General features: G+C 52.9%; 1 protein-coding gene across 2 annotated transcripts in view; it reads left to right on the forward strand.

Moving 5' to 3' along the window:
- FAM204A (family with sequence similarity 204 member A) overlaps positions 1–24779 on the forward strand; it is a 55112-nt gene that overhangs the window by 15476 nt on the left and 14857 nt on the right. For both annotated transcript variants that reach the window (XM_077257885.1, XM_077257886.1), the window contains exon 5: positions 3768–3857. In XM_077257885.1, the coding sequence (XP_077114000.1) occupies positions 3768–3857 (90 nt within the window). The remainder of the gene's footprint in view (positions 1–3767; positions 3858–24779) is intronic.

Genomic DNA, 24779 nt, shown 5'->3' on the forward strand with positions numbered 1-24779 from the left:
GTTATACCCCATAGTACGGTCTGGTGCCTCCTATAGTTCTGGGTACGTTATACCCCATAGTACAGTCTGGTGCCTCCTCCTATAGATCTGGGTACGTTATACCCCATAGTACGGTCTGGTGCCTCCTATAGTTCTGGGTACGTTATACCCCATAGTACGGTCTGGTGCCTCCTCCTATAGATCTGGGTACGTTATACCCCATAGTACGGTCTGGTGCCTCCTATAGTTCTGGGTACGTTATACCCCATAGTACAGTCTGGTGCCTCCTCCTATAGTTCTGGGTACGTTATACCCCATAGTATGGTCTGGTGCCTCCTCCTATAGATCTGGGTACGTTATACCCCATAGTACAGTCTGGTGCCTCCTCCTATAGATCTGGGTACGTTATACCCCATAGTACGGTCTGGTGCCTCCTATAGATCTGGGTACGTTATACCCCATAGTACGGTCTGGTGCCTCCTCCTATAGATCTGGGTACGTTATACCCCATAGTACAGTCTGGTGCCTCCTCCTATAGATCTGGGTACGTTATACCCCATAGTACGGTCTGGTGCCTCCTATAGATCTGGGTACGTTATACCCCATAGTACGGTCTGGTGCCTCCTCCTATAGATCTGGGTACGTTATACCCCATAGTACAGTCTGGTGCCTCCTCCTATAGATCTGGGTACGTTATACCCCATAGTACGGTCTGGTGCCTCCTATAGATCTGGGTACGTTATACCCCATAGTACGGTCTGGTGCCTCCTCCTATAGATCTGGGTACGTTATACCCCATAGTACGGTCTGGTGCCTCCTCCTATAGTTCTGGGTACATTATGCCCCATAGTACGGTCTGGTGCCTCCTCCTATAGATCTGGGTACGTTATACCCCATAGTACGGTCTGGTGCCTCCTATAGATCTGGGTACGTTATACCCCATAGTACGGTCTGGTGCCTCCTATAGATCTGGGTACGTTATACCCCATAGTACAGTCTGGTGCCTCCTCCTATAGATCTGGGTACGTTATACCCCATAGTACGGTCTGGTGCCTCCTATAGATCTGGGTACGTTATACCCCATAGTACGGTCTGGTGCCTCCTATAGATCTGGGTACGTTATACCCCATAGTACGGTCTGGTGCCTCCTCCTATAGATCTGGGTACGTTATACCCCATAGTACGGTCTGGTGCCTCCTCCTATAGATCTGGGTACGTTATACCCCATAGTACAGTCTGGTGCCTCCTCCTATAGATCTGGGTACGTTATACCCCATAGTACGGTCTGGTGCCTCCTATAGATCTGGGTACGTTATACCCCATAGTACGGTCTGGTGCCTCCTCCTATAGATCTGGGTACGTTATACCCCATAGTACAGTCTGGTGCCTCCTCCTATAGATCTGGGTACGTTATACCCCATAGTACGGTCTGGTGCCTCCTATAGTTCTGGGTACGTTATACCCCATAGTACGGTCTGGTGCCTCCTCCTATAGATCTGGGTACATTATACCCCATAGTACGGTCTGGTGCCTCCTCCTATAGATCTGGGTACGTTATACCCCATAGTACGGTCTGGTGCCTCCTATAGATCTGGGTACGTTATACCCCATAGTACGGTCTGGTGCCTCCTCCTATAGTTCTAGGTACGTTATACCCCATAGTACAGTCTGGTGCCTCCTCCTATAGATCTGGGTACGTTATACCCCATAGTATGGTCTGGTGCCTCCTCCTATAGATCTGGGTACGTTATACCCCATAGTACGGTCTGGTGCCTCCTATAGATCTGGGTACGTTATACCCCATAGTATGGTCTGGTGCCTCCTCCTATAGATCTGGGTACGTTATACCCCATAGTACAGTCTGGTGCCTCCTCCTATAGATCTGGGTACGTTATACCCCATAGTATGGTCTGGTGCCTCCTCCTATAGATCTGGGTACGTTATACCCCATAGTACGGTCTGGTGCCTCCTCCTATAGATCTGGGTACGTTATATCCCATAGTACGGTCTGGTGCCTCCTCCTATAGATCTGGGTACGTTATACCCCATAGTACGGTCTGGTGCCTCCTCCTATAGATCTGGGTACGTTATACCCCATAGTACGGTCTGGTGCCTCCTCCTATAGATCTGGGTACGTTATACCCCATAGTACAGTCTGGTGCCTCCTCCTATAGATCTGGGTACGTTATACCCCATAGTACGGTCTGGTGCCTCCTCCTATAGATCTGGGTACGTTATACCCCATAGTACGGTCTGGTGCCTCCTCCTATAGATCTGGGTACGTTATACCCCATAGTACGGTCTGGTGCCTCCTCCTATAGATCTGGGTACGTTATACCCCATAGTACGGTCTGGTGCCTCCTCCTATAGTTCTGGGTACGTTATATTTTTGGTCGTGCCAGCCGGCCGTGACCAATCAGCGATATTGGGGCGGCAGTTAAACACCTCTTCTCTTTTTACTAGTGATGCTGCCTATGCAGCATCAATAATAAAAACAGATAATGTTAAAAATAATAATACAAAAAAATCAACATATTCTCACCTTCCGGCGTCAGCTGCAGCCTTTCCCGCTCCTCGCGATGCTCCGGTCCCAAGAATACATTGTGGCAATGACTCAAGATCACGGGTTATTTCCGCAAGGCATTACTGGGAATGGAGCATCGCTAAAGTCCTGGTCTGGATCCGGGGGCCGCCGGAGTATATAACTATTTTTTATTTTAATTGTTTTTTTTAACAGGGATATGGTGCCCACACTGCTATATACTGCGTGGGCTGTGTTATATACTGCGTGGGCTGTGTTATATACTGCGTGGGCTGTGTTATATACTGCGTGGGCTGTGTTATATACTGCGTGGGCTGTGTTATATACTGCGTGGGCTGTGTTATATACTACGTGGGCTGTGTTATATACTGCGTGGGCTGTGTTATATACTGCGTGGGCTGTGTTATATACTGCGTGGGCTGTGTTATATACTGCGTGGGCTGTGTTATATACTGCGTGGGCTGTGTTATATACTGCGTGGGCTGTGTTATATACTGCGTGGGCTGTGTTATATACTGCGTGGGCTGTGTTATATACTGCGTGGGCTGTGTTATATACTGCGTGGGCTGTGTTATATACTGCGTGGGCTGTGTTATATACTGCGTGGGCTGTGTTATATACTGCGTGGGCTGTGTTATATACTGCGTGGGCTGTGTTATATACTGCGTGGGCTGTGTTATATACTGCGTGGGCTGTGTTATATACTGCGTGGGCTGTGCAATATACTGCGTGGGCTGTGCAATATACTGCGTGGGCTGTGTTATATACTGCGTGGGCTGTGCAATATACTACGTGGGCTGTGCAATATACTACGTGGGCTGTGCAATATACTACGTGGGCTGTGCAATATACTACGTGGGCTGTGCAATATACTACGTGGGCTGTGCAATATACTACGTGGGCTGTGCAATATACTACGTGGGCTGTGCAATATACTACGTGGGCTGTTCAATATACTACGTGGGCTGTGCTATATACTGCGTGGACTGTGCAATATACTGCGTGGGCTGTGCAATATACTGCGTGGGCTGTGCAATATACTGCGTGGGCTGTGCAATATACTACGTGGGCTGTGTTATATACTACGCGGGATGTGTTATATACTGCGTGGGCTGTGTTATATACTGCGTGGACTGTGCTATATACTACATACATATTCTAGAATACCCGATGCGTTAGAATCGGGCCACAATCTAGTATATCTATAATATATACATATTTAATATATCGCTTCCTCTCTTCACAGTCCCGGCTAGAGCAGAATTTGGATGAAGCATTGAATAGAGGAGACATTGAAAAAGCAGAAGAGCTGAGTGACAGCCTGGCCACCCGCGAGGTGAGTGCTGGGGCAAGAGGCGTCACAGGAGAGAGCAGGAGCCTCCGCAGCCTGTGGTTATATCTACAGCCTCCCTGTACCCCGTGTAATGTCCATGTGTTATAGAGACGCATCTTCTCATACAGACGCAATCCCCTCCTGTCTAATATACCTGATATCTGGGGAGCGGTGATGTCACTGATGTCACTGATCTCCCCGAGGTCATTCATCCTTATGTTTATAGTCCTTTCACTAGGCACTGCTCCTAATAGCCAATTTCCTACTCCACACTGATGAGGGGCAAATACCCCGAAACAGCTGTCTGTGGATGGATACCATGATTTGGCATAGGTGGTTTTCCTTTATTGGATGCTGCCCTTCCCATGGTTGTTCCTTCCCGGTGAAAGACCTGGCTATTCATTGCTTGCGTTGAGAAACACGTGATGGTGTCTCCGCGGCTTTTCTACATGCATTTGAATATTTCCCTTGAGGGATGCGGGCAGTGTTCTGGATCACTGCATTGAGAAACACGTGATGGTGTCTCCGCGGTGTTGGATGTTTTGATCTTCCCGAGGTCATTCATCCTTATGTTTACTGCTATATAATATAACTGATATCTGGGGAGCGGTGATGTTACTGTAAGAGGGTGGTGCTGTTATGGACAGTAACACGCTGCCACTTTAAGAGACAGCACCCCCTTGTGTGGTGTGATGGAATGTTCTGCTTCCCCCTGCTATAGACTGTGAAGATAAACTGACCTAGAATAAGGGGAGGAGTTGAGCCTGAACTGCGTGTGTGAGCTGAAGCTGCTAGAGAGAGAACTTTGTGCTGTTTGCTACAAGAAAGGTCCCACAGCCTGGGACGGAGTGTACTTGTGAAATTTGCAAGACTTTTCCGGGTACAGCAAAGGTGGCTGTTCTGTGCTAGTTTGTGAAGCCACGAAGATACTGAGAAAGGGACTTACAGTTTCCAGGAGCATCCCTAGGACCAGGAAGCAAGGAGAAGACCACGTTTCACAGAGCTGACAGAAAGCCGTGCGCACCACCATATTAGACTGCTGGGGGCCCCCTGGGACTGGACCTGAGTCCCCAACATCACCGTGAGTTTGTTCCTGTTTGGTGCACCTGTTAGGGCCTAGTGTAGGCTTCAGTAGTCAGTACACGGCAGCCGTGGGGCCTGCTTAGTAAAGGCCAGGGAGGTTATACGTAGAGTAGCATCGTTATTTGTGTATTGTTTAAAGTTGCTTGTGAGACATATTCTGAGTCTGTAATAGCTGGAGCACCGTGCTATTTTACGGACAAGATAAAGTTTGTAACTCTTGTAAAGTGTCTCTTGCCATTGCATACCCGATTGCATCTTCCTCACCCACTTCATTCCTTGCCTTCCAATAAATCTACCCTTTGTTGTTTGCACCTCATCTTGTGTACAGTAGTCTTCCTGCACCGTGGTGGTCCCCCGGCCATCGCTTCAAGTGGCGCTGTGAGCAGGGTACTGTCACCAAGATGGACGCAGCAGACAGCAAAGGCGGGAATGCTAACATTAATGGGGATGCTGTGGGCATTGGTGGAACCTCTGCAAGGACACTCCCTATGGGCACCATATTTAGTGTGCTACCAAAGTTTGACGGCAAGAATATGCCACTGTCAGACTGGGTGTCCCGGCTGCAAAGCACCCTGAAGATTTATAACATCAGCCCAGACCTTGAAGTGGACATTGCGTTAACTGCCCTAGAGGGAGAATCCCGTAGAAATGTCTGCCTACAACCAGAACTCACCCGCAGTACCCTGAAGGAGCTAGTGAAGTTCCTAGAAGAGATCTATGGCGAGACTGCTAGCGTGGGACAGCTTCGCGCCAAATTTTTCTCTAGGCTGCAGTGGGAAGAAGAAGGAATTTCTCAGTATGCAACAGCACTGCAAGAAGTGTTAGCAGAGGTGCAGAGAAAGGAGGCGGATGGATTTGGCGGCATGGGCTCTAAAGACCGGATACTCCTGGAGCAATTCATTCTGGGACTGCACAGCACATCCTTGAGGCGAGCACTGTCAGAACGGGTCGGGCAGATCCGGCCCTTACGTTTCGTCAAATCCTGGCGGAAACAGTGGCCCGAAGTAAAGAAGAGAGCTATGCATCTGGGGTGATGCGTGTCCAGGGCGCCAATTCCAGAGGGGACCCAAACCATCAAGAGGTGCTGGTCCAGGTAGTGCAAGACTTGCAGCGGTCCCTTGTTAACGTGCAAGAGAAACTGACCCAGATGGAGCGAAGAGTGGGGGAACTACAGCAGTCTGACCCACCGTACTCATGCAACCATTCTTCAGCCCGACTCACAAGGGATCAGTGGGAACAAGCCCCCTCCCATCAGGCATCGGAGGCACGAGGACAGGCTCGAGGTGCCCCCTGGCGAGGAGGAGGCATCCAATGCTGGGAATGTGGAGGACGGGGGCACCTTGCTAGAGACTGTCGGAACTATACTCAAGGCCAGCGGAAGCCGCCGTTAAACTACCAACCACGGCAGTAGTGCCGCACTCTGCGGGGGAGGCGAGGAGAGAGGCCGCTCCATATCATAACGAACACTTGATTGCTGGGAGCCCCATCCTACGTGCTGAATTTGAGGGAGTTCTAGTGGATTGCCTGGTAGATACCGGGTCACAAGTGACAACGATGCCAGAAACGTATTTCTAGCAGCATTTCCAGGCCCTGGCAAAGCCAGAAAAAGAGACATTGATCCGGTTGTTTGCTGCCAACCAACAGCCGATCCTGGTCACAGGGGTCGTGTGGATGAATATTCGAATCTGTGGGCAAGAAGTTGGGAGAAAAGGGATCCAGCTAGTCCCTGAGCCTATCAAACAAGATGTGCCTGTCAGATGAATATCCTACGTGAACTCGATCAGATTATGTTTACCAAACGGGGACCTGGATATTGGAAGAAGGCTACTACACATAAGCCTACCCAAGAAGCCCTTCAACGACTGATCCGCGTCTGTGGGACGCAGAAGAGTGTGCCATCTTATCAGACGGTAGGGGTCATCAGGGCTCCTGGTAAAGAACCTGTAATCCTGCCTCCCGAGCGAGAAACTATAGTATACCTTCCAGTGGGGATGCATCGCAACCTTGAGGCTATGTTCACACGATGCGGTTTTCGCTGCGGATCCGCAGCGGATTTGCAGCTGCGGATCCGCAGACGTTTTCCATGCAGGGTACAGTACAATGTTACCCTATGGAAAACGAAATTCGCTGTGCCCACTATCCTTTTTTCGGCTTGAAAATCCGTGCGGATTTTCAGCGGAAAAAAAGAAGTAGCATGTCAATTCTTTCTGCGGATTCCGCAGCGGGTTTCTACCTGCACCAATAGGAAAATGCAGCTGGAAACCCGCAGTGGAATCCGCAGTAGAAAAAGGACTGAAAACCGCAGTGAAAACCACCGCAGGTTTTGCACTGCGGTTTTCACAAATCAGGACCTGAAAAATCCGCAGTTAAAAAAGGATCGTGTGTACAAGCCCTGACGGGTTGGAAGTGATTGTTCAGCCTTTGGTAGGCGGAGGAGTGGACCAAGAAGTCATGATAGCTCGTACAATAGCTGTGGTCCAGCGAGGACACGTCCGCATAAGAGCTTTGAATGTGGGCCCCGGGGAGGTCACCTTGCCACGAGGGACAGATCTGGCCCTGGTGTACCTACATAAGGGCGAAGTTGTGAGTCAGAAGGAGATGTCTTTATCACCGAAAGAAGGTGCGGGTGGACCCTAGCAGTTGCTGTGGGGGCCGAAGAGACGCCATCCCCGGAGTGGAGTGGACGGTCATCCTTAATCAAATGGAAGTGGATGTGAAGGCTCTGGGCCCTCAGCGTGTGCAAGCAATAGAAGCTATGCTGTGGGAAAATCAGGCAACATTCGCCCGTCACGCCGGGGATTTCGGCTGTACTGAAGCAATCACGCACGACATACCGACCGGAGAAGCTCGTCCAATTCCCAAGATATATCAAGAGGTGAAAACATTACTGAGGCAGATGCTGGATTCAGGAGTGGTGCAGAGTAGTCAGAGCCCTTGGGCAGCCCCGGTGGTGCTCGTCAAGAAAAAGGATGGGACCATCCGGTTCTGTGTAGACTACAGGAAACTCAGTGCCTGCACTGTTCGAGACTCGTATCCATTGCCCTGCATCAAGGAATCCTTGACAGCGTTGTGGAAAGCCAAGTACTTCTCCACCCTGGACCTAGCAAGCGGATACTGGCAAATAGCCGTGGCAAAGAAAGACAGAGAAAAAAACGCCTTCATCCTCCCTATGGGACTGTTTGAGTTTAACCGGATGCCCTTTGGGCTCTCCAATGCTCCGGGTACGTTTCAACGGCTGATGGAAAAGTGTTTGGGAGACTTAAATTTTGAGGCTACCCTGATCTATCTGGATGACATCATTGTGTTTTCGGCCTCATTCGAAGAACACCTTGCCCGGCTTGGATAGGTACTCGGAAGACTGTGGGCGCATAACCTGAAGGTGAAGCCAAAGAAGTGCCACCTCTTCAAGAGAGAGATCGAGTACCTGGGCCACATAGTGTCACAAGATGGAGTTCTACCCTCACCAGAAAAAGTGGCTGCTATCCAGATGTGGCCAGTCCCTCGCACGGTGAGAGAACTTCAGGCCTTTCTGGGGCTTGCCGGGTAGTACCGCCAGTTTGTCAAAGACTTCGCGAAGGTGGCGGGTCCCCTGAATGAGCTGCTGAGGGGGACCGCCGGAGTGCCAAAGACCCAGTACATCCCTTGGGCCCAGAGACAAGATGAGGCCTTCCAGGCTATAAAGAATGCCATTACTTCAGCCCCGATTTTGGCCTATGCAGATTTCGATCAACCGTTCTTGTTGTACACAGACGGTAGCCTTCATGGACTCGGTGCCGTACTTTCTCAGATACAGGATGGACATGAGAGAGTCATCGGGTATGCCAGCAGGTTCCTGCGAGACAGCGAAAGAAACCCCCACAATTACAGCTCCTTCCGGTTAGAGCTCCTGGCCCTGGTGTGGGCCATGACAGAGAAGTTTGCGGGCTTCCTGGCAGGGACCAAGATTCAAGTTCGAACAGACAATAATCCCCTGGCCCACCTTGAGAATGCTAAATTGGGGGCCTTAGAACAACGATGGGTGGCTCGCCTAGCCAAGTTTGACTTTACCATCCGTTATCGCTCTGCTACCGAAAACGCAAATGCTGACGGGCTGTCAAGAGTGACTGTGGAGACTCCAGCGGGTGATCTCGATGAACAACTCGAAGAGGAGGAGACCCCAGATTTTCGTAAGTTCAAGCCCCCAGTGGTTGCGGCCCAGTCAAGAAGGGAGGCCTGCGCACTACCCCGGTCCCTGGGGAGAACCAATGAGGAATGGGGACATGTTCAGGATGAAGACGAAGGGCTGAGACAGATGAAATGGTGGGTAACTCAGAAGCGTAAGCCTGGCAAACAAGAGAGAGATGATCTGGACGCTGAAATGAAGAGTATCTTACACCAGTGGGATAGACTGGAAGTGCGAGAATCAGTGTTATATCGCAAGAGACAACAGCCAAAAGATATGGAAGTAAGGTGGCAAGTGGTCATCCCAGGAAGAATGGCTCAAGAAGTAGCTAGAGAAGCCCATGAATTTGGAGCTCACTTCGGGCCCACAAAGACCTACTAATGGTTACAGCGATATGTGTATTGCCCCCGGTTGGAGTCTGTGGTGGAAGAAGTTTGCCGGCAATGTCGAGTATGCGACCTCATTAAGAGTACCGAACAGAGAGCACCCATCGAGACCATTCAAACTAAGGAACCGCTAGAAGTCTTGATGATCGACTATCTCCTCGTGGGACACTCGGCCCGGGGGCTACAGTACTGTTTGGTGATGACTGATCATTTCTCCAAGTTCGCAGTAGTTACCCCGACTAGAGATCAGACTGCAGAGTCGGCGGCGCGAGCCATCTGTCAAGACTTCATCCGGGTGTATGGGTGCCCAAAGCGCATCCACTCCGACCAAGGCGCTTGTTTCCAAGGCAAGGTGATGGAAGAACTGTATCGTATGTATGGCATTGAGCGGTCTTGGACCACCCCTTACCATCCTCAAGGCAACGGAGCATGTGAATGCTTCAACCGAACCTTACTTCAAATGCTGAGAATGTTGGAGGAGGATAAGAAGGCGTGTTGGCCAGACTACCTGCCAGAGTTGGTCTGGACCTACAACAATCGGGTCCACTCCACCACGGGTTATACCCCCTATCTACTGCTTTTTGGAAGAGCTGGACGGGATATCATTGAGCTGAATTTGGAACAGCCAGAGGAGCTGATGGAGCGAACTGTCACCTCATGGGTAAAAGAGCATCGACAACGACTACAAACGATACAGCGGTTGTGGGGTCAGCAGCTGCAAGAAAAAGAGCATACAGGCCGTAAACCGACTCAAGAGTTACCGCTCCAACCTGGAGACCGAGTATTGGTCAGAGAGAAACGCCCTAAGGGAAAACTAAGTGAGAGATGGAAAGTACAGCCTTATAGAGTAATCGAGCGAGTGTATGCTAATGGCCCTGTCTACAAGGTGCAAATTGAGAGTGGGGTGTCCGCCCCTAGAGTACTTCACAGAAATATGCTGAGGCCCTGCCGGTCTGAGATCTGTTCTACGCCATTGTCGCCTGAGGGCGCTACTCCACTTCCTGAATCTGTCATGCCTGATGGTGAAATCGATGACGAGTGGTGGACCGTCCCTGATGTAGGGGGTCCTTAGCCGCACAGAGACGGTAATCCCATGGATGTACCAGTACCGCCACGCGAGAACGAGACCAGACAAGAGCCCACGATGACTCCTGCAGCAAGTGTTCCTCTGGAAGATAGTCAAGCCTTGCCTGACATCCAAGAGCTCCGGAGATCCCAGAAGTCTAATGCAGGGGTTCCACCAGTCCGATATGTAGAACAATGTGCTCTGTCTGTTTTTCCAACTTTGTTGCCTCCTCTGTATGTGCTGTTTCCGCATTGCACGTTCCTTCATTACACTTCGACCTTGATGCTGTGATGGCCGAGGACGACCATCATTACGAAGGGAGGCATGTAAGAGGGTGGTGCTGTTATGGACAGTAACACGCTGCCACTTTAAGAGACAGCACCCCCTTGTCTGGTGTGATGGAATGTTCTGCTTCCCCCTGCTATAGACTGTGAAGATAAACTGCCCTAGAATAAGGGGAGGAGTTGAGCCTGAACTGCGTGTGTGAGCTGAAGCTGCTAGAGAGAGAACTTTGTGCTGTTTGCTACAAGAAAGGTCCCACAGCCTGGGACGGAGTGTACTTGTGAAATTTGCAAGACTTTTCCGGGTACAGCACAGGTGGCTGTTCTGTGCTAGTTTGTGAAGCCACGAATATACTGAGAAAGGGGCTTACAGTTTCCAGGAGCATCCCTAGGACCCAGAAGCAAGGAGAAGACCACGTTTCACAGAGCTGACAGAAAGCCGTGCGCACCACCATTATAGACTTCTGGAGGCCCCCCTGGGACTGGACCTGAGTCCCCAACATCACCGCGAGTCTGTTCCTGTTTGGTGCACCTGTTAGGGCCTAGTGTAGGCTTCAGTAGTCAGTACACGGCAGCCGTGGGGCCTGCTTAGTAAAGGCCAGGGAGGTTATACGTAGAGTAGCATCGTTATTTGTGTATTGTTTAAAGTTGCTTGTGAGACATATTCTGAGTCTGTAATAGCTGGAGCACCGTGCTATTTTACGGACAAGATAAAGTTTGTAACTCTTGTAAAGTGTCTCTTGCCATTGCATACCCGATTGCATCTTCCTCACCCACTTCATTCCTTGCCTCCCAATAAATCTACCCTTTGTTGTTTGCACCTCATCTTGTGTACAGTAGTCTTCCTGCACCGTGGTGGTCCCCCGGCCATCGCTTCATTACTGCTGTATAATATAACTGATATCTGGGGAGCGGTGATGTCACTGCTGTATAATATAACTGATATCTGGGGAGCGGTGATGTCACTGCTGTATAATATAACTGATATCTGGGGAGCGGTGATGTCACTGCTGTATAATATAACTGATATCTGGGGAGCGGTGATGTCACTGCTGTATAATATAACTGATATCTGGGGAGCGGTGATGTCACTGCTGTATAATATAACTGATATCTGGGGAGCGGTGATGTCACTGCTGTATAATATAACTGATATCTGGGGAGCGGTGATGTCACTGCTGTATAATATAACTGATATCTGGGGAGCGGTGATGTCACCGCTGTATAATATAACTGATATCTGGGGAGCGGTGATGTCACCGCTGTATAATATAGCTGATATCTGGGGAGCGGTGATGTCACCGCTGTATAATATAACTGATATCTGGAGAGCGGTGATGTCACTGCTGTATAATATAACTGATATCTGGAGAGCGGTGATGTCACTGCTGTATAATATAACTGATATCTGGAGAGCGGTGATGTCACTGCTGTATAATATAACTGATATCTGGAGAGCGGTGATGTCACTGCTGTATAATATAACTGATATCTGGGGAGCGGTGATGTCACTGCTGTATAATATAACTGATATCTGGGGAGCGGTGATGTCACTGCTGTATAATATAACTGATATCTGGAGAGCGCTGATGTCACTGCTGTATAATATAACTGATATCTGGAGAGCGGTGATGTCACTGCTGTATAATATAACTGATATCTGGGGAGCGGTGATGTCACTGCTGTATAATATAACTGATATCTGGGGAGCGGTGATGTCACTGCTGTATAATATAACTGATATCTGGAGAGCGGTGATGTCACTGCTGTATAATATAACTGATATCTGGAGAGCGGTGATGTCACTGCTGTATAATATAACTGATATCTGGGGAGCGGTGATGTCACCGCTGTATAATATAACTGATATCTGGGGAGCGGTCATGTCACCGCTGTATAATATAACTGATATCTGGGGAGCGGTGATGTCACCGCTGTATAATATAACTGAGATCTGGAGAGCGGTGATGTCACTGCTGTATAATATAACTGATATCTGGGAGCGGTGATGTCACTGCTGTATAATATAACTGATATCTGGGGAGCGGTGATGTCACTGCTGTATAATATAACTGATATCTGGAGAGCGGTGATGTCACCGCTGTATAATATAACTGATATCTGGAGAGCGGTGATGTCACCGCTGTATAATATAACTGATATCTGGGGAGCGGTGATGTCACTGCTGTATAATATAACTGATATCTGGGGAGCGGTGATGTCACTGCTGTATAATATAACTGATATCTGGGGAGCGGTGATGTCACTGCTGTATAATATAACTGATATCTGGAGAGCGGTGATGTCACCGCTGTATAATATAACTGATATCTGGAGAGCGGTGATGTCACCGCTGTATAATATAACTGATATCTGGAGAGCGGTGATGTCACCGCTGTATAATATAACTGATATCTGGAGAGCGGTGATGTCACCGCTGTATAATATAACTGATATCTGGAGAGCGGTGATGTCACCGCTGTATAATATAACTGATATCTGGAGAGCGGTGATGTCACTGCTGTATAATATAACTGATATCTGGGGAGCGGTGATGTCACCGCTGTATAATATAACTGATATCTGGGGAGCGGTGATGTCACTGCTGTATAATATAACTGATATCTGGAGAGCGCTGATGTCACTGCTGTATAATATAACTGATATATGGGGAGCGGTGATGTCACTGCTGTATAATATAACTGATATCTGGAGAGCGGTGATGTCACCGCTGTATAATATAACTGATATCTGGGGAGCGGTGATGTCACTGCTGTATAATATAGCGGGCGCAGTTGTGTCTGCAGTGGGGCTTTCATGGGCTCAGCAGTGCAGACATGTTTGGTGTAGGTGAGCAGTACGGGGGTCCTTGGTGCGGAGCAGTACGGGGGTCCTTGGTGCGGAGCAGTACGGGGGTCCTTGGTGCGGAGCAGTGCGGGGGTCCTTGGTGCGGAGCAGTACGGGGGTCCTTGGTGCGGAGCAGTACGGGGATCCTTGGTGCGGAGCAGTACGGGGGTCCTTGGTGCGAAGCAGTACGGGGGTCCTTGGTGCGGAGCAGTACGGGGGTCATTGGTGCGAAGCAGTACGGGGGTCCTTGGTGCGGAGCAGTGCGGGGGTCCTTGGTGCGGAGCAGTGCGGGGGTCCTTGGTGCGGAGCAGTGCGGGGGTCCTTGGTGCGGAGCAGTGCGGGGGTCCTTGGTGCGGAGCAGTGCGGGGGTCCTTGGTGCGGAGCAGTGCGGGGGTCCTTGGTGCGGAGCAGTGCGGGGGTCCTTGGTGCGGAGCAGTGCGGGGGTCCTTGGTGCGGAGCAGTGCGGGGGTCCTTGGTGCGGAGCAGTGCGGGGGTCCCTGTTGCGGAGCAGTGCGGGGGTCCTTGGTGCGGAGCAGTGCGGGGGTCCTTGGTGCGGAGCAGTACGGGGGTCCTTGGTGCGGAGCAGTATGGGGATCCTTGGTGCGGAGCAGTACGGGGGTCCTTGGTGCGGAGCAGTGCGGGGGTCCTTGGTGCGGAGCAGTGCGGGGGTCCTTGGTGCGGAGCAGTGCGGGGGTCCCTGTTGCGGAGCAGTGCGGGGGTCCTTGGTGCGGAGCAGTGTGGGGGTCCCTGTTAGGAGCAGTGCGGGGGTCCCTGTTGCGGAGCAGTGCGGGGGTCCCTGTTGCGGAGCAGTGCGGGGGTCCTTGGTGCGGAGCAGTGCGGGGGTCCTTGGTGCGGAGCAGTGCGGGGGTCCTTGGTGCGGAGCAGTACGGGGGTTCTTGGTGCGGAGCAGTACGGGGGTCCTTGGTGCGGAGCAGTGCGGGGGTCCTTGGTGCGGAGCAGTACGGGGGTCCTTGGTGCGGAGCAGTACGGGGATCCTTGGTGCGGAGCAGTACGGGGGTCCTTGGTGCGGAGCAGTGCGGGGGTCCCTGTTGCGGAGCAGTGCGGGGGTCCCTGTTGCGGAGCAGTGCGGGGGTCCCTGTTGCGGAGCAGTGCGGGGGTCCTTGGTGCGGAGCAGTACGGGGGTCCTTGGTGCGGAGCAGTGCGGGGGTCCTTGGTGCGGAGCAGTACGGGGATCCTTGGTGCGGAGCAGTGCGGGGGTCCTTGGTGCGGAGCAGTGCGGGGGTCCTTGGTGTGGAGCAGTGCGGGGGTCCTTGGTGCGGAGCAGTACGGGGGTCCTTGGTGTAGGTGAGCAGTGCGGGGGTCCTTGGTGCGGAGCAGTGCGGGGGTCCTTGGTGCGGAGCAGTGCGGGGGTCCCTTTTGCGGAGCAGTGCGGGGGTCCCTGTTGCGGAGCAGTGCGGGGGTCCTTAGTGCGGAGCAGTACGGGGGTCCTTGGTGCGGAGCCCTGCTGATTTCTGTCCTGGGCCCCGTGACCTCTGCTTCTCTCCTGCGATCTTCTCCCTGCTGTGTCCTCTGAGCGTCTCCCTCCGCTCTCAGCCATTTTTGGGTGTCTCTGGTCGCTGCGGCGCCTCTTTTCTCCCAGTAATCCCAGGCAGGCGCTGGAGGAGGCAGATAAAGCCCGTGCTCCGGGGCGCGCGTCCTGCAGAGCGTTAATCCCGTTCCTGTCCTAATAGGTGAAGCTAATTTCTGATGTATAACATTCCTAAGCCCGTAAATAGCATCTTGGAAGCCGCCACTTTGATGGAGGTGGCCCAGTGCCAGCGGAACAAATAACCCGGCTCAGCTGGCAGCCGGGGACGTGCCAGGCTCTGCCCGGGATCTTGGGATTGTCTGCTACCTGGCCGGGCCTGGGGCCTCCTCCGTGATGACTGTCACCTTGTGCACTGACTTGGCGGCCATGTTATCAGAGCTCGCGCAGCAGAGCCGTGTTTGCCTGGGGTCCTGATTAACACTCCCCGCTGACCGCGGCGGTCGGATCAGTGATTGACGCCGAATGTTTGTTTATTTATCGTGGTAAAGCCGGATAATTACACACTGATTACACCATGGTGCCGGGGCGAGCGGCGGCCATGACGTCATCACACCGTGGTGGAAGGTGAGCGGCGGGCGCGGGGCGGCCATGGCCGGGCTCATTATCCCAGACAATGGCGGGCGTCTGCTGCCGCCACATTAATCGCCATGTTTTCTCTTTTAATTAAAACCATTTTAGTAAATGAAAGCCCACAGCAAAACACAGCTATAATTTGTTTGTAATTAGCTGCTAATTGCTGGTAGTGGCGGCTTAGCTCCCTCGGATTCTTTCTTCCTGATTGCCATTTTATTAGCGGGCTCGTCATTAATTAATCTTTTTTTCTAATTAGCTTATAAAACTGTTGATGGCACATTATTGTAAATGTGATTTTAAGTTCAAAGCGTGTTAATAAGCTTCCTACACCATGAGATAAAGCCGCCGGTGACAACAGCAGCCATTGTGTCCCCCTCCAGCCGGGACTGCGGGCGCCTCTCTGCACGTGGACCCCTCATAGGAAGTCCTCACCTGTGACTGCTGCCCGCCCGGAGCAGAAGGACTTCACCTGGGTCACACAGAGTATCACTACTCCCATCATCTCTGACCCCACAGATCACAATCTCATCTGTTATCACTACTGGACTGGACAGTGGAATGTGTCTGGGGGTCTTCAGACTCTTCCCTGACTAATGATGGTAGAGGGGACACTGTTCTGGTCTGGTTTTCTTCTGCCCTCTAAGAGATAAGATTCTGCCAGAATATTCTATATGGAGGAGGACAACAGACTGGCCTTTAGGAGGAAGCCAGCAGAGAGGTCTACGGGGAGGAGGAGAATGACTCCTCTACGAGGAAGACGAGAGGTTTATGAGGAGAAGGATGGCAGAGGGGTCGACGGCTGTTGGGAACAAAGATTGGTCTGCAGGGAGGAGAAGGAAGACAGAAGGTTAGGGAAGAGTTGGTGTCCACCCTTTCTGATGGCTCCACACTTGTGGCCGTGTTCCACCCCTTCTTCTGGCTCCACGCTTGTGGCCGTGTTCCGCACCCCTCTTCTGGCTCCACACTTGTGGCCGTGTTCCACCCCTTCTTCTGGCTCCACACTTGTGGCCGTGTTCCGCACCCCTCTTCTGGATCCACACTTGTGGCCGTGTTCCACCCCTTCTTCTGGCTCCACACTTGTGGCCGTGTTCCGCATCCCTCTTCTGGCTCCACACTTGTGGCCGTGTTCCACCCCTCTTCTGGCTCCACACTTGTGGCCGTGTTCCGCATCCCTCTTCTGGCTCCACACTTGTGGCCGTGTTCCGCACCCCTCTTCTGGCTCCACACTTGTGGCTGTGTTCCACCCCTTCTTCTGGCTCCACACTTGTGGCCGTGTTCCACACCCCTCTTCTGGCTCCACACTTGTGGCCGTGTTCCGCACCCCTCTTCTGGCTCCACACTTGTGGCCGTGTTCCGCATCCCTCTTCTGGCTCCACACTTGTGGCCGTGTTCCACCCCTCTTCTGGCTCCACACTTGTGGCCGTGTTCCACCCCTTCTTCTGGCTCCACGCTTGTGGCCGTGTTCCGCATCCCTCTTCTGGCTCCACACTTGTGGCCGTGTTCCACCCCTCTTCTGGCTCCACACTTGTGGCCGTGTTCCACCCCTCTTCTGGCTCCACACTTGTGGCCGTGTTCCACCCCTTCTTCTGGCTCCACGCTTGTGGCCGTGTTCCGCATCCCTCTTCTGGCTCCACACTTGTGGCCGTGTTCCACACCCCTCTTCTGGCTCCACACTTGTGGCCGTGTTCCACCCCTCTTCTGGCTCCACACTTGTGGCCGTGTTCCACCCCTTCTTCTGGCTCCACGCTTGTGGCCGTGTTCCGCATCCCTCTTCTGGCTCCACACTTGTGGCCGTGTTCCACACCCCTCTTCTGGCTCCACACTTGTGGCCGTGTTCCACCCCTTCTTCTGGCTCCACACTAGTGGCCGTGTTCCGCATCCCTCTTCTGGCTCCACACTTGTGGCCGTGTTCCACCCCTCTTCTGGCTCCACACCCCACTTTTGGCTCCACACTTGTGGCCGTGTTCTGCACCCCTCTTCTGGCTCCACACTTGTGGCCTTGTTCCGCACCCCTCTTCTGGCTCCACACTTGTGGCCGTGTTCCACTCCTCTTCTGGCTCCACACCCCACTTTTGGCTCTACACTTGTGGCCGTGTTCTGCACCCCTCTTCTGGCTCCACGCTTGTGGCTGTGTTCCGCACCCCTCTTCTGGCTGCACGCTTGTGGCTGTGTTCCGCCCCCTTCTTCTGGCTCCACACTTGTGGCCGTGTTTTGCACCCCTCTTCTGGCTCCACACTTGTGGCCGTGTTTTGCACCCCTCTTCTGGCTCCACACTTGTGGCTGTGTTCCGCACCCCTCTTCTGGCTCCACGCTTGTGGCCGTGTTCTGCACCCCTCTTCTGGCTCCACACTTGTGGCCATGTTCCGCCCCTTCTTCTGGCTCCACGCTTGTGGCCGTGTTGTGCACCCCTCTTCTGGGTCCACACTTGTGGCCGTGTTCCATCCCCTTCTTGTGGCCGTGTTTCGCACCCTTCCTCCGGTCCACACTTGTGGCCATGTTCCGCGCTCCTCTTTTTTTCCTGGTTCTTGCAGCACGTGCCCCTCTTGTGGTCCCGGATCTTGCATCGCGCCCCTCTTGTGGTCCCGGATCTTGCATCGCGCCCCTCTTGTGGTCCCGGATCTTGCATCGCGCCCCTCTTGTGGTCCCGGATCTTGCATCGCGCCCCTCTTGTGGTCCCGGATCTTGCAGCGCGCCCCTCTTGTGGTCCCGGATCTTGCAGCGCGCCCCTCTTGTGGTCCCGGATCTTGCATCGCGCCCCTCTTGTGGTCCCGGATCTTGCATCGCGCCCCTCTTGTGGTCCCGGATCTTGCATCGCGCCCCTCTTGTGGTCCCGGATCTTGCATCGCGCCCCTCTTGTGGTCCCGGATCTTGCAGCGCGCCCCTCTTGTGGTCCCGGATCTTGCAGCGTGCCCCTCTTGTGGTCCCGGATCTTGCAGCGCGCCCCTCTTGTGGTCCCGGATCTTGCATCGCGCCCCTCTTGTGTTCCCGGATCTTGCATCGCGCCCCTCTTGTGGTCCCGGATCTTGCAGCGCGCCCCTCTTGTGGTCCCGGATCTTGCATCGCGCCCCTCTTGTGGTCCCGAATCTTGCATCGCGCCCCTCTTGTGGTCCCGGATCTTGCAGCGCGCCCCTCTTGTGGTCCCGGATCTTGCAGCGCGCCCCTCTTGTGGTCCCGGATCTTGCAGCGCACCCCTCTTGTGGTCCCGGATCTTGCAGCGCGCCCCTCTTGTGGTCCCGGATCTTGCAGCGTGCCCCTCTTGTGGTCCCGGATCTTGCAGCGCGCCCCTCTTGTTGTCCCGGATCTTGCATCGCGCCCCTCTTGTGGTCCCGGATCTTGCAGCGCGCCCCTCTTGTGGTCCCGGATCTTGCAGCGCGCCCCTCTTGTGGTCCCGGATCTTGCAGCGTGCCCCTCTTGTGGTCCCGGATCTTGCAGCGCGCCCCTCTTGTGGTCCCGGATCTTGCAGCATGCCCCTCTTGTGGTCCCGGATCTTGCAGCGCGCCCCTCTTGTGGTCCCGGATCTTGCAGCGCGCCCCTCTTGTGGTCCCGGATCTTGCAGCACGCCCCTCTTGTGGTCCCGGATCTTGCAGCGTGCCCCTCTTGTGGTCCCGGATCTTGCAGCGCGCCCCTCTTGTGGTCCCGGATCTTGCAGCGCGCCCCTCTTGTGGTCCCGGATCTTGCAGCGCGCCCCTCTTGTGGTCCCGGATCTTGCAGCGTGCCCCTCTTGTGGTCCCGGATCTTGCAGCGCGCCCCTCTTGTGGTCCCGGATCTTGCAGCGTGCCCCTCTTGTGGTCCCGGATCTTGCAGCGCGCCCCTCTTGTGGTCCCGGATCTTGCAGCGAGCCCCTCTTGTGGTCCCGGATCTTGCAGCGCGCCCCTCTTGTGGTCCCGGATCTTGCAGCGCGCCCCTCTTGTGGTCCCGGATCTTGCAGCGTGCCCCACTCCGTGCCCTGGTTTTCCACAGCTTGTAGCTGCTCCAGTGTGTGAGAGATTTAGTAGGAAGTGTGACCAAAATTGAAAACTGGATAAAAAAGTGAATAATGTCACATTACTGTAAAGATGAGGGGGTAATTTGTGGCGACTTTTTTGCTAATTTTCCTGAAGCCTCAGAATAAGGGGCTGTCACCCATTCTGTGCATCAGGCCTGACAGCGCCAATGATCCGTGAAATAGTCTGCCGCTGGCTTTGTTCTGATAAGAATGAGCAAATCTCACAAAGCCGAGCTCCCGGAATCTCATTTTCATACGTGCATGCCGCCTGAAAGAAATAAGCTGTTTGCTGACTTGATTAATCAGACAATTGGGGCTTTTTTCACTTCTTTGTCGCTTTGATCTTTGCGGTCTCCACGGTAACGCGCCTGACACTAATGTTCAGCTCCAGTTAAGACAATCGGAAATTGTCGCCATTCTAAATATGTTTATAGGTCCGCGGCAGGTGAGCGTGGGACGACTCCTGTGGCTGCACGCTACCTGGTGCTGTGCGCGGTGTGAACGCCGTCTTTGCTAAATGCACACTACACTACCTGGTGCACGGCGCTGTGCACGGTGTAAACGCCGTCTTTGCTAAATGCACACTACACTACCTGGTGCACGATGCTGGACGCGGTGTGAACGCCGTCTTTTCTAAATGCACACTACACTACCTGGTGCACGATGCTGGACGCGGTGTGAACGCCGTCTTTGCTAAATGCACACTACACTACCTGGTGCACGGCGCTGTTCGCGGTGTAAACGCCGTCTTTGCCAAATGCACACTACACTACCTGGTGCACGGCGCTGTGCGTGGTGTGAACGCCGTCTTTGCTAAATGCACACTACCTGGTGCACGGCGCTGTACGCGGTGTGAACGCCGTCTTTGCTAAATGCACACTACCTGGTGCACGGTGCTGGACGCGGTGTAAACGCCGTCTTTGCTAAATGCACACTACACTACCTGGTGCACGGCGCTGTGCGCGGTGTGAACGCCGTCTTTGCTAAATGCACACTACACTACCTGGTGCACGGCGCTGTGCGCGGTGTGAACGCCGTCTTTGCTAAATGCACACTACCTGGTGCACGGCGCTGTGCGCGGTGTGAACGCCGTCTTTGCTAAATGCACACTACACTACCTGGTGCACGGCGCTGTGCGCGGTGTGAACGCCGTCTTTGCTAAATGCACACTACACTACCTGGTGCACGGTGCTGGACACGGTGTAAACGCCGTCTTTGCTAAATGCACACTACACTACCTGGTGCACGGCGCTGTGCGCGGTGTGAACGCCGTCTTTGCTAAATGCACACTACACTACCTGGTGCACGGTGCTGGACGCGGTGTAAACGCCGTCTTTGCTAAATGCACACTACACTACCTGGTGCACGGTGCTGGACGCGGTGTAAACGCCGTCTTTGCTAAATGCACACTACACTACCTGGTGCACGGCGCTGTACGCGGTGTAAACGCCGTCTTTGCTAAATGCACACTACACTACCTGGTGCACGGCGCTGTGCGCGGTGTGAACGCCGTCTTTGCTAAATGCACACTACACTACCTGGTGCACGGCGCTGTACGCGGTGTAAGCGCCGTCTTTGCTAAATGCACACTACACTACCTGGTGCACGGCGCTGGACGTGGCGTGAACGCCGTCTTTGCTAAATGCACACTACACTACCTGGTGCACGGCGCTGGACGCGGTGTAAACGCCGTCTTTGCTAAATGCACACTACACTACCTGGTGCACGGCGCTGTGCGCGGTGTGAACGCCGTCTTTGCTAAATGCACACTACACTACCTGGTGCACGGTGCTGGACGCGGTGTAAACGCCGTCTTTGCTAAATGCACACTACCTGGTGCACGGCGCTGTGCGCGGTGTGAACGCCGTCTTTGCTAAATGCACACTACACTACCTGGTGCACGGTGCTGGACGCGGTGTAAACGCCGTCTTTGCTAAATGCACACTACACTACCTGGTGCACGGCGCTGTACGCGGTGTAAACGCCGTCTTTGCTAAATGCACACTACACTACCTGGTGCACGGCGCTGTGCGCGGTGTGAACGCCGTCTTTGCTAAATGCACACTACACTACCTGGTGCACGGCGCTGTACGCGGTGTAAACGCCGTCTTTGCTAAATGCACACTACACTACCTGGTGCACGGCGCTGGACGTGGCGTGAACGCCGTCTTTGCTAAATGCACACTTCCTGGTGCTGAACGTGGTGTGAATGCTGCCCTACCAGCTTCGCATGCTACCTGGTGCTGGACGCGGTGTGGACGCCGTCCTTTCCACCTGCACGCTACCTGGTGCTGGATGCAGTGTGAACGTCGTTCTTGCCACCTGCACGCTACCTGGTGCTGGACGCGGTGTGGACGCCGTCCTTTCCACCTGCACGCTACCTGGTGCTGGATGCAGTGTGAACGTCGTTCTTGCCACCTGCACGCTACCTGGTGCTGGACGCAGTGTGAACGCCGTCTTTGCTAAATGCACACTACCTGGTGCTGGACACGGTGTGAACGCCGCCCTACCAGCTTCGCACGCTACCTGGTGCTGGACGCGCTGTGGACGCCGTCCTTGACACCTGCACGTTACCTGGTGCTGGACGCAGTGTGAACGTCGTCCTTGCCACCTGCACACTACCTGGTGCTGGACGCAGTGTGAACGCCATCTTTGCTAAATGCACACTACCTGGTGTACGATTCTGGACGCTGTGTGGACGCCGTCCTTGCCACCTGCACACTACCTGGTGCTGGATGCCGTCCTTGCCACCTGCACACTACCTGGTGCTGGACGCCGTCCTTGCCACCTGCACACTACCTGGTGATGGACGCCGTCCTTGCCACCTGCACACTACCTGGTGCTGGACGCCGTTCTTGCCACCTGCACACTACCTGGTGCTGGACGCCGTCCTTGCCACCTGCACACTACCTGGTGATGGACGCCGTCCTTGCCACCTGCACAGTACCTGGTGCTGGACGTGGTGTGGACGCCGCCCTACCAGCTGCGCACTCTCTCTATTTGGTCGCTTTGTAAACAGTGGTGCGCGTCTGTCCATGGACCCTCCGGTGGGGGAGGGGGGTGATACTTTACAAGGCGCCTTCATTGTGTCCATCGCAGGAGATGATTTACACATTTACACACTTCAAACCTGTAAAATTGAAAGGAATTTAAAGAAGGAGCGAAGGACAAATCCGGAGTCGTCGGCTGAGTATTGGCTGGAGGTGACGCCGCGGCTCCACAAAGCTTCTAAGTGGCTGTAAAGATGATCGCCTCGAGGGAGCAGCCAGACCGGCTTCTGAAACCAGCTCAAGCCTTATCTGCTATCCAAGCAAAGTACCATTAATCTTCCTGAAAGACCTTTTATGGCTTTTAATATCGCCCAAATTAGAACATTTTACACCCCGGCTTCCTGAAATGTACTGATAAAAGCCTTTACAGCTTAGTTTTCTTCTCCGCAGCCTCCGACCAATTTCCAGTCCCCGCGATAATGTTTAGACGCCTTAATTAAAATGCAGCAAAATGCCGGATGTTCCGTGTGAAAAGTGCGGCGGATTCTCTACAAAAGCCGGGGCTCGTATTATGTAGTGTGAGAGCAGATAGACGGGTAATGTGAGCGCAGGGCGGGGACGTCTACTCGCTCTCGGGGGCCGCGGCTCGGCTCTGGGGGACTCCTATCATACCTGGCACTTCTGAGACCTTCAGCTCCTTCATCAGGAGCTTCCCAACAAATCTGAAGATTAAGAAAGGGAATGAAACTCCAAGGAGGCAGTAAGGACTGACTGTATTCACATCTCACAGGGGCCCAGGGTCCCATCCCAAGGACTGTGGGGGCACAACTTGTGGATGAGATGCGTCTAAGTATTCTGTCCTGCAGCCCTGACATCAGGAGGGTCTGACTACTGTACACCGTGTGACTTTACTTTACATCTGACTACTCTACACCGTGTGACTTTACTTTACATCTGACTACTCTACACCGTGTGACTTTACTTTACATCTGACTACTCTACACCGTGTGACTTTACTTTACATCTGACTACTCTACACCGTGCGAGTTTACTTTACATCTGACTACTCTACACCGTGTGACTTTACTTTACATCTGACTACTCTACACCGTGCGAGTTTACTTTACATCTGACTACTCTACACCGTGCGAGTTTACTTTACATCTGACTACTCTACACCGTGTGACTTTACTTTACATCTGACTACTCTACACCGTGTGACTTTACTTTACATCTGACTACTCTACACCGTGTGACTTTACTTTACATCTGACTACTCTACACCGTGTGACTTTACTTTACATCTGACTACTCTACACCGTGCGAGTTTACTTTACGTCTGACTACTCTACACCGTGCGAGTTTACTTTACATCTGACTACTCTACACCGTGTGACTTTACTTTACATCTGACTACTCTACACCGTGTGACTTTACTTTACATCTGACTACTCTACACCGTGCGAGTTTACTTTACATCTGACTACTCTACACCGTGTGACTTTACTTTACATCTGACTACTCTACACCGTGCGAGTTTACTTTACATCTGACTACTCTACACCGTGTGACTTTACTTTACATCTGACTACTCTACACCGTGTGACTTTACTTTACATCTGACTACTCTACACCGTGTGACTTTACTTTACATCTGACTACTCTACACCGTGCGAGTTTACTTTACATCTGACTACTCTACACCGTGTGACTTTACTTTACATGTGACTACTCTACACCGTGTGACTATACTTTACATCTGACTACTCTACACCGTGCAAGTTTACTTTACATCTGACTACTCTACACCGTGCGAGTTTACTTTACATCTGACTACTCTACACCGTGTGACTTTACTTTACATCTGACTACTCTACACCGTGTGACTTTACTTTACATCTGACTACTCTACACCGTGTGACTTTACTTTACGTCTGACTACTCTACACCGTGCGAGTTTACTTTACATCTGACTACTCTACACCGTGTGACTTTACTTTACA

The sequence above is a fragment of the Ranitomeya variabilis genome, chromosome 4 (assembly GCF_051348905.1).
Source record: "Ranitomeya variabilis isolate aRanVar5 chromosome 4, aRanVar5.hap1, whole genome shotgun sequence".
In the NCBI taxonomy this organism is placed as follows: Eukaryota; Metazoa; Chordata; class Amphibia; order Anura; family Dendrobatidae; genus Ranitomeya; species Ranitomeya variabilis.